General features: G+C 41.9%; 1 protein-coding gene across 1 annotated transcript; it reads right to left on the bottom strand.

Moving 5' to 3' along the window:
- Positions 1-348: 348 nt before the first annotated feature.
- Positions 349-10,099, bottom strand: pfkmb (phosphofructokinase, muscle b). Its single transcript, XM_058632374.1, has 22 exons — positions 9,901-10,099; positions 8,569-8,642; positions 8,140-8,217; positions 7,678-7,867; positions 7,374-7,539; positions 7,237-7,281; positions 6,023-6,131; positions 5,829-5,924; positions 5,650-5,742; positions 5,394-5,519; positions 5,249-5,313; positions 5,089-5,152; positions 4,834-4,980; positions 4,664-4,734; positions 4,033-4,120; positions 3,783-3,935; positions 3,527-3,691; positions 2,029-2,090; positions 1,836-1,947; positions 1,639-1,738; positions 967-1,072; positions 349-647 (listed from the first exon to the last, which is right to left on the bottom strand). Exons 1-22 carry the CDS (start codon positions 9,983-9,985, stop codon positions 506-508), a joined length of 2,337 nt encoding a protein of 778 aa, XP_058488357.1. The 5' UTR covers positions 9,986-10,099; the 3' UTR covers positions 349-505.
- Between the last annotated feature and the right edge of the window lie 1,042 nt (positions 10,100-11,141).

The following is an 11,141-nucleotide window of genomic DNA, read 5'->3' as shown; positions in this document are numbered from 1 at the left end:
CGCATCACAGTTTGAGAACCATGGATTTAAACTATTCAGTGATTGAACCAATACAACCATAAAACCTATAAACGTACAAGCATTACATAGCAATTTAGCCAATAATCAATAGTCCATTTTGTTTACCTATAGGTCACTACTGTTACGCATATGTTTCCACACATGGTGTGTACAGTACTATATTTAAATAACCTATAATAATTGCATTATAATTTGTACATTATGATAATAATTAGTTGCCTCTCGTATTTTAATCTGAAAAAGTATCTGAAATCAGCCATACATTTAGTAAAGGAACAGAATGAGAGAGACACAGCAAAACCACTCTAAAAGAGTACATACAAATACTTGTGTGACACTTGTGTGTTTATTGTGAGACTTTTCCTCTAGCTGGTGATGTAATTACTGTCTTTATATACTATATATTAGTATTTTGCAAAGACAGAGTTTTCAAAGTCAGGTCATGTGATGTCCTGATGGCAAGAATATATACAAAGTATAAAGGCTACTGATTAACTAAGCCCCTCTTCTTGATGACATGCTCCATCGCAGTCTTTTCAGAAGTGTCCAGGTCGATCTTGTACTTGGCCAGGATTTTCAGGATAGGCCTCATCTTTAACCACCACTGTACCTTTGGAATACGATGTCTGCAGAGAAGAAGCACATGTCAAAAATTCTCAAGACCTATGGCAAACACAAATGCAAAATATTTTAAACTAAGCAATGTATGACTAAGCTTTACATGTACGTTATCTGCACAAGTGCTCATACAGCATAACTAGATCAGCTTTGCCATAGTATGGAGTATAAATATAAGTAAAACAATAGTGAATGTAACTGGTTTAGCTTTAAAAGGAAACTCTGCAAAGTGGTGTGTTATTTTTTACATTTGTGACAGAGTCAGTCTGATGGGTTATAAAATATTAGCCAAAGCTTTGATGTGATGGGAAATAAATAAAGTCTTACTCAAAGTCAGTGGATTCTTGAAGTTCTGTCAGAGGCTGGAAGACCAAAGCTCTCTTCCTCATGCCCAACACACAAGCTGAATCTGGAGAGTTGGCAAAGATGCGCCCTGCAAGGATTCAAAATAAAAATATGAGTTCAGGATGCAGAAGTTTGTCAGAACACCAGAGGAATACAATATTTTTCTGCCTGTTTGGTCTTTGTGGACATTAACGATGTAACATTATTGTATCATATCTGAGAAGGGGCTCTGATAAGCAATTCAATCAGACATGACTGAAGGAGCATTTGTGTGTATACAGCAGTACTGCAGAGATAGATGGGGCGAGAAGGGTTTATCTTGTGAAAATGCTTCACAACTGGGTTTTTGAGCAGTCAAACCTTTTTGCGGACGCTTCTTTGTGCTTTCAGTTATACTCCAACATCTCCCTTTACAAACACAGTGTTACTGTTGCCTTTCATCTGTCTTGACATAAAACAAATCCCTTCCTGTATAAAGCACGGTAATGTACTTGGACGGCATGAAATCTTAACAGCACTACACTGAGAAACACAGAGTCGTGTGGAGGTGATAGGCTTAATCAGCCATTGGTGAACTCATGTGACTGTGGTTTGAATATAAGAGACATTTGTTTATATTTAATAGTTACACACTACAGTTTTCAGTGACCTCACCATGTCTGTAGCAATCCTTTAGCTTGTCAGTCAACCAGAGGACAGACTTCATCCCCATTTTTGTGGCAAAGTTTCTGTCAAAAGGACTGGGTGTTCCACCCTAAAACAAACAAAAAAAGTTTTCTTGTAAATAGGGTTTTGAACTTCAGTTTGTGTCATCTGTACTGAACCGGACACACACACACACACACTCATACCTGTTGCATATGTCCAAGTACATTCTTCCTGCAGTCAAATACACCCTTGCCCTCCTCGGAGTACAGGTTGAAGATGAAATCTGTTGTATAGTTAGCATTGCATTTTTCATTTCTGAAACACACAGAATATTGAGTGAGATACTGTATGGCGTTGATTCTGTTCAGACAAGATATCATGTAATTTGCCACAAACCTCAGAATCAGTCCTCTCTTCACTGTGGTCTTCATCTTCTCCACCAGATGTTCTACATTCACCTACAAACAAATCAGCACACAAAGTCAGACCACTGTGTTTGAAAATGTCCATCCATATGTAGAAACTTAATTGATGGGATTTCTGCAAACTTCATCTTTTTACGTTGACCGTTATCTAGTTCCAAATCCTTCAACATAGAAACTGCATTGCTGCACTGCAGCAGGTAAAACTACAGTTAATTATGATTCAGTGTTGTTAGTGGTCTGAGTTAGTGTCCTACATGACAGTTAAAACCAGGTTATATTGAATATTTCAATTATTTCATTTCATTCCTCATGTCGTTGCTCTGTTCACAAATACATGAAAGAAAGTAATACCAGAGCGTAGCACAAAAATAGGAAATCCCACCCATAGTTATTCCTGCTTTTAAACATAATATCTATAGTAACCACTAAAAGGCCCATTTATACACTACACAAAAGACGATGGAGCCTTTGTCTGTTCCGTTTCGTTCATTCCGTCTCTCATTGTACGCCTAGCAGGGGAGCTTACAATAACACATATGGGGGCAGTGTAGAATCAATAGTCCAAACAGTCAAGAAGCAACCAACAGTTGCAGTGACACAACTGTAAAACATGATGCCAGAGCAGAAAACAGAGAGTGACTGCCAGGCGCTTGGCTTCACTCACTGGCATGCTGTGGTTTTATTCGAGGGACTATCCAGTAAAGAAAGTTGTCAAAGGTCAGACATACGGAAATATAGAAAATGCTGCTCGTCATTGATCTGCAACACTGGGACTATCCGGTAAAGCAAGCTGTCAAAGGTCAGACATACGGAAATATAGAAAATGCCGCTCGTCATCGATCTGCAACACCAACGAGTAATATTCCCCATTACTGGGACGATTTACATTTAGAGGTCTTACATTCCACCCCACAAAATACGCTTGTGTTTCAGTCATTTTGGATCAAGTACAATAAAAATAATCTCTTTGTTGGTTGCAATGTTGATGCCTGCAACTTGGTACTCCCCTCTAGAGGATCTTGTCTAAACGCCCATACCATCACAAAGATGCACAGAGGTATGTAGGATAGTGACAGAGATCAACGTTTGGGATGGACGGACAGACGTGAAATGGACGAAAATGGAGTATAAATGGGCCTTAACACACACAGCTGATTTAGATCAGCAGATGAGACTGCACTATTGATTGCTTGTCACAAATCCTTTTACTTTTACTCCATCTCTAAAATCTCCGCCTTCAGTGTGATCGAGTAACAGTGTTAATGTTAATGTCGTTCACTTTCACAGTTATGTTTGAGATTAGACTGAGAGGCAGAGTGAGTAGCCATCACTGCTAAGCTCACAACTAGGCTACGATAACAACTCATTCAGTGATTTAGTGTGTCTGACTAAGATTTCATTCAGTGGAAATTTACACCATCCATCCCTCAATGATGTACTATCCTTCTCATATATTCATGTGCTCACACCTCTAAGTCATGAATGTTGAAACGCTCCTCAAAGATGTAGGCAGCATCAGCTCCAGCTGCCAAACCGGCCATGGTTGCCAAGTAGCCGCAGTATCCTCCCATAGTCTCAACAATGAACACTCTCCTCTTGGTGCCAGCGGCAGACTGTTTGATCCTGTCACATGTCTGAAAAGAGAGAAGGATTCACTGACAGGACTTGGAAAATCCTGAATTACATTGTAAAGTGTTTTTTGTTCTGTACAATTAGAATTGTTACCATAGTGATGGTGTTGAGGGCAGTGTCCGTGCCAATACAGAAGTCAGTTCCAGGAACATTGTTGGAGACAGTAGCGGGAACAACAACAAGCGGAATGCACAGTTCCTCATACTTCTGTCTGGCCTGCACCATCTCCAGACCTCCAACATATGCCTGGGGAAGACCACTCAGACATGAAGGAAGACATTGCAAGATGTGACTGCCTAAATGTGAGACAGAAGTGATCTGCCAGCATATTCTACCTGCTCACCTCAAAGCCTCCAATAATGACTAGAGCATGAATGTTGAACTTAGTGATGCTCAGGCTGATCTTCTCCATGTATTCACTTGGCAGGGATCTTTATAGAAGGAGAAACATCGAAGCATACTAGATTACAGCTGCCACATGAAGGCAAATTCAACACAGTGTTCATGAGGTACAAGGCTATAGTGCCTATCTTTGGCTATAGTGTAAGTTTGCTTGTTTACAATGAAAGTTTCAACTGCCCCGTCACATTTTCCAATGTCTTCCTGCAATCTTCCCCAGAAGTGTCACGTGATGTTGCTGTGACCCTCACCGCCTGACCTCAGTCAGATAGCAGCCCCCCCCACCCACACTCCACCCTTGACGTTTTGGTGGCCAGCAAGCGGCCGGACACCCCATCCCCATAGCAGACCGAAGACCTTCTCGCCGCCAGGGGGTTGCACCGTCACTCCAACCTGGATATAACACCGGAGGTCACAGCATCATTACGTGACACTTCTGTGGAAGACTGCAGGAAGTGCAGTCGAAGCTGTCATGGTAAACAAACAAACTAACACTAGCCAAAGACAAGAACGCAGTTAAGAGTAATCATTAAAGAAAAAAAAAACACTCTGTGTGGTCTGTTGAATTGTCTCACCTCTTTGTTCCCAGATTGGAGCCTCCCTTTCCAGTCCATCCTGCCACTCCAGACCAACCAATGGGCTCGATCTGAGCCGAGACAGAGGGCGAGTAAAGAGTAAAGAGTAAAAGCTGCTTAACCTTCACGGAATGACAGCTTAATGTTTGTTTCAATGTGTAAGAATTTACCAATCCGTGAGCCAAGCCATCAAAGCCATCATGCACTGCCAACATCTGGTGGCCCTGGAGAATCCCGATCCTGACAGCTGAGCGGACTGCTGCGTTCATCCCAGCACATGGTGCGCCCACATTTATTATGGCAATGTTGATGTTACTCTAGCATGTGTGGAGACACATTTGTCAGAACAAAATGTATTTTCCACAGAGACGTACTATCTTGGAAATAATTAATTAATGTACATTACAATAACTGTTGCTCCTGACCTTTGTTTCTGGGATGTGCACATGAGCCAGCATTTTGTAGGTAGTCCAGTTGTTCTCAAAGCTCCTAATTTCAGCAAGTCAGCAGAATGGTATGGACATTTCAGACTCAATGCAACACTTGAGAGTTTTTAATGGATAACACAAAAAGTGCACGCCTCACTTTCCCCTGAGCTTCACAGCATCATCAAACCTCCCTTCAGACATCGCTACAGTGACATCTTTAGTCTGAAGACAACAGAAGGAAAAGGAAACTGAGAATTCAATCAGAAAATTATTTGCATACAGAATGGAAACTATTGACTCACCACTTGCACACACTCCATGAGAGGCAGCCTGACAGCCATGTTCCCAGACAAGCTGACCACACATGCAGGTGTGTCTGGTGTGGCCTCCAGCAGAGCCATCACAGCCTCTACACCCATTCTGCTCGCCTGATACCAAGGTATGAGAGAGAAGACAGAAAATCAGAGATGCTGATGAATGTGTGTTTGTTGAGCTTAGATAAGACCCACAGTGGAAAATATATATAAAAAAACAAAAACAAGGACAAAAACGTATTACCAGGATCCTGTCAAAGGCAGAGGGGGTTCCACCTCTCTGTACATGGCCCAAGATGGTGGTACGAGTGTCAAAGCCAAGCTTCTTTGATACCAGCTGCACAGACAGGTCATTTGTGAGCAGTCTTTCTAACCTCACTATACCATTATGTAGTAGCATGCAAAAATAAAATCATTACTGACCTCTTTCACACTGTCACAGGTAATAGGCTTACCATGGCGGTCCATCGCTCCCTCTGCAACAATGAGAATATTTAAACGGGAGCCACGACCTCTTTGCTGAGAGAAAAGAGAAATGTATTGAGACCTATAAGAAGTCTTTTAAAATACATATATGTTAAGACTAGTCGCTGAATAACATAGGACAAGACATATACATCTGTCAGTCTTCTGCACAGATGCTCCTCCCATCCTTCATCTGGGGGCATCTCTGGGATGAACACCCAGTCAGCACCACAGGCCAGAGCTGTCACCAAAGCCAGGTAACTGTAGGTAAAGAATCATCACTGTTTAAGCTATCTAATCTCAGGTTTTTAAACAGTGCACGTCACAGTAAAATTGCCTAGGACTTAATTTAATGATACAGACACTAAAACCAGCACAACTAATAATATTCCCATCTGCCTTAGCTAAACATTCAGGATGTTATCATTTTAACACATTCATTTAAGTGCAGATCTCCCAGGGCGGCTGGCATAACTGTAGAGTATTTACTTTCCAGTGTAATTCATGTATATATTACTTTAAAGCTGCGCAATAAAGCACCATCATTTGTGACAGACTCCATATCATTAAAGGGGTAGTTGAGTTTTTTTTGTGTGGATGTGTGAGGTGTTTGTTGACACATTATCAATACTGACTTCACATAGCACACTGCTGCTGGGACTGGGACTGGGTCTTGGCAGCAGCAATCACAGAATACATGGTGGCGTAGTGGCTAGCACTGTTGCCTCACAGCAAGAAGGTCTGGGATTTACTACCTGGTTCAACCGAGGGCCTTTCTGTGTGGAGTTTACATGTTCTCCCTGTGCGCGATTGGGTTTTTTTCTGGGTTCTCTGGTATCCTCACAAAGTCAAAACACAGGCAGTAGTTGATTGGAAACTCTTAATTGCCTGTAGATGTGAGTGTGTGAGTGAATGGTTTTTTGGCTTTATTGTATATGTTGGCCCTGTGATGGACTGGTGACCTGTCCAGGGTGGGGTTGTCTCCAGGTCCCTGTGACCTTCATGTGAACAACTGTAGACCAGCAGCTCCTGTGTCCCTGTGTGCTAAAATGGACTTACTCCATGGGAGAGTGTGTGTGTTGCAAACTTCTGTTTCCAGCTGAGAAAGGCTCTCCAACAGTGAGGTGAAGTGGCCAACATATTCTTTATTCTGTCTTTACCAGCCATGTATGACAGCCATTTTATCAGTGAGCGCAAGTATCTGGCTACCATGCTGGTTCATGGAAACAGTGCTGTGCTCCCCAGTGCAGTTAGCAAAGTCAGTGTTGATATAATGTGTCAAGATCGCATACAACTGTCTTTCAAAAAGCCTGACCCATCCAGAACCCACCAGGCCACACAAGACACATACACGGGCTGTACTCACCCACAGTGCCTGCCCATTACCTCCAGGATGAAAGTCCTCTGGTGACTGCAGAGCGACAACATTTTTGTGCAGTGTTAAAATAACAAAGCAGGTGTGTTTTTCATATAAATGCCTACATGTCTGCAGTAAATGTGTACCTCTGTGCTGTGGTGGTGATGGCATCCACTATCTCTATGATGCGGTGCAGGGCAGAGTCTGTGCCGATGGTCATGTCAGTGCCACAGAAGTCATTGTCAATGGAGCCCACCATGCCAACGATGTTGAGGTGAGAGAAATTCTTGGCCTCAACCGTTGTGATCCTACCTGAGGAAACATCACAATGGTTGCACACCATGTTACAAACCTGGATACATGAGTATAGTGAATTGAATGATAGATGTATATAAGACTTGTACTGTATAGTGTAGGCTGTACACACTGTATTTTATTGTTGATTCTCACCGGTTTTGACCAGGTCTGTCAATAACTCACTCCACTCTTTTCTGAACTGGTTGGCACCTGTCAGACTGCCATCACCGCCAATCACACATAGGTTGGTGATGCCCAGCTTGACTAAGTTATATGCAGCCTGAGTGCGTCCCTCCTTTGCACGGAAATCCTTGCAGCGGGCACTACCAATCACAGTTCCACCCTGGTGGCAGACCACGAGGAGCCAAAACCAGAATCACCAAGAGGCAGATAAGGAGAAGGGGTAAAATTATCTGAAACCTTAGTCAAGATACAGTAAGCGTTGCTATTTAATGAACCATGGCATTTAAATGACCATTTGACCTACAGAACTGCCAATTCAAGGCTTGAGTTACAGGCGTCATCATCCTCCTTTCAAAAAAAGTTGGACCTGTGACCACAAATTCAGTAGTGCTTAAATATAAATTTCCTTTGCGTCCTCATGCTTGGTCTCACCAGCTGCAGCATCATGGACACGCTCTCCCATGTAGCAAGGCGGATATGTTCTCCTCCATCCACCAGTCCCTGGTAACCCTGTCAACAAACAACAAATACAGATCTCACAATATAACTACATTTAAAAAGGGTCATTCCAGGGAAGACTTTATTCATTTATTTATGTATTAGAATAGAATAGCTGTTTATTAATTCCCGAAGGGAACATTTTGATGATTAAACGCCAGACATTTACAGGCACCAGATTCACAGCTGTACTCATTTCTGGTTACCATAAATAATCATAAAATTCATTGGTTTGTAGGATATTTTGGAAATAGCCCCTCAATAAATATACATTCTCATAACCTACTGTGTTGGTTTTCACATCATTTTTAGATGTAAAGGTGTATTAAAAGAATAAAAGAAAAGAACAAAAGCAGTGTTTACCTCATGGACAAAATACACCTTGGCTCCAGTGTAGATTCCAACACGAACTGTGGCTCTCACAGCAGCATTCATACCTATAGACACAGTGTGTGCACATGATCATTTATAATTATGAGCAGGTAGCCATTACACAACAGTAGAAAGAATTACTTCAAAGGACACAGTGATGTTTATTGTAATTAAGCCTATTCATATGGACCCTATTTCTGCAAAACAAAGTGGTTCATTTAATTTTTCTTGTTGACAAATGTACATTTTATGTATCGTGATATAAAGCTCTGATGTAGTTGCATGGATTTTTGAGTATGATAACAACTAAGAGCTTAATTTAATAAATGAGTTTGAGCAGTCTCACAACAACACACACTGGAGACAAAAACAGATGGTAAAACAACACCACAGTACAATTTATTTGACTGTAATGCCAATTTTGTGCTTCAGTAAATGGCCTCTGCTTACTTTCTCTACACTCAGAGGGATTACTGAAAGGACACGACGTGGATGGATTACATACATGGTGCCAGGGGCATCTCCATTTACAATGTAGATGAGCGAAAAGTGGAGTGAGCAGCTTTCTCATTCAGTACTCACCACTTTACCATCACATGAAAGAAAGGTCATGTCTCTAAAATTAGCCCGGTGTTCATACGGTGTGAGAGAAATACAAGTTGGAATAATAATCTCAAAATGACTAGAAGATGAGGGTGTGATGAGGATTATAAGTGAAAAAGACGGGCAGGGCGTATGGGATAGCCAGTTTTACAGTTTTTTATTCATACACCTGTGTAAGGAGCTAATAGAGCTATGATAGAAAGGAAGAAAAACAACAGATACACAGGGTTGTGCGAGGTCACTGACACACCTCCGAAAGGCCACAGTCCAGATAGAGTCCTCGTCAAGTTAAAGGTCAGAGGAGCGTCTGCTGCACTGTGTGTTCCTAGCAGCTTTGAAAGAAGGACTTCATGCCGCTCTTTTCATGATATGAGATAAGCTATGAAATGGGTGGCTATAGCTAGATAACTGTAAGTGTTGCCATCAACAATAAAGTATTAAATATTATGAAATTATTGTGTAGTACACGATATATAAAGCAAGCAAATGATCCACTACCTACAATATGGGGCTATGTGTCTGATATCTTGTCTTCTTCTTTATCAGTCATTAAACTCTGATGAATATATTGAATATTACTAATATTCAGTAAAATATTACTAACTTCCGATTTCTCAGTCTTCACATCAACTTTAACCTCCCGCTGTGGAAAACAAACAGCAGACATGCCTGGTCATGGCACACCACATTCACATGCAAACCTAGAGATCGTCCACTTACCCTGGGCGTCACCTCCTGAGGTCAGCACGGCAATCGCCCGACCCTCTCCCATCTTGTTTTGCGGGATGGGAGCAGTTTGTGCCATGGTCCTGGAATTGAGGCTGGCTGAGGGAAAGAGGCCTAGAGTGTGAAAATCTCTGCCACCCTGCTTGACTGTGTGTCAAGAAGCCTCTAACCTCTAACTCAGCCTGTACTGGAAAGTAATAGCAGTCACAGGGTGCACAGCTCAACTATCCTCTTGGCAGGCACATTTTTATGTATGCACACACACACACACACACACACACACACAAACAAACACACACTCACTCACGCACGCACGCACTCACACACACACACACGCACACACACACACAAATGCACAGGCAGTGCATATTTTGTGTGGACAGATAATGCATCCCCTATAGCCCCTTACCCTAACCTTAACCTAAACCCAATTCTACCCATAACCCATAAAGTATTAAACCTCATAAAAGCCATCAAAAAGCTTTGCATGTGTAGCACCTATGTCACACAAATTTAACACTGAAGCTAATGTGTAACAATAAAATACAACAATAGGCTAGTGATCAGAAGACTAAGGTACGACCAAAGGAGGGAGCAGACAGAGACTGAGGTTGCTGGTTGAATGATACCATGTATTTTTATATAGCAAAAAGTGCAATGAAAAACCCACAACAATAAAGTGATATTATATACAGTGAACCGGCCGATCTGCTAAAGGCAGACAATTAAAGAATTACGGTAAGTTAACTTTTTTCAATCATTTGCATATATGCACATTCAGATATTCACGATTCAAATTCATCAACAGATAACAAAGTCAGAGTCAGAAATAAGCAAAAACCCATACGCCAAAAAGATGATCCCAGCTGCCCCCCCACAGTTTATGTAAACCCACGTCTGGGTTGGGGAATTGAGTCCAGGGGAAATGAGTGGGAAAGTGTGTAGGGGAAGGATGTGTGTGCGTGTGTTTGGGCAGGGGCTGAGCGAGTGGGTGAGAGTCTTTTACTGGGCTACAAAGAGCCCCCTACCAGCCTGGCAGGAGGGATGCGACTCATTCGACAATCTGTCAGTCCGTGGCTCCTTTAGCTCGCCATCTATAAGATCCTGGTCAAAAGAACAGGACCAAAGTTCCTTATAACATTCACCATGGTTTCACACATCAATCAATACATTAATCCACATGATTCAACAAAGTACTCATTGCACTAATGTTATATTCTCAAAGTCATGATTTA

The sequence above is a fragment of the Solea solea genome, chromosome 6, assembly GCF_958295425.1.
Source record: "Solea solea chromosome 6, fSolSol10.1, whole genome shotgun sequence".
Lineage (NCBI taxonomy): Eukaryota > Metazoa > Chordata > Actinopteri > Pleuronectiformes > Soleidae > Solea > Solea solea.
This window is presented reverse-complemented; position numbering and strand designations above follow the sequence as displayed.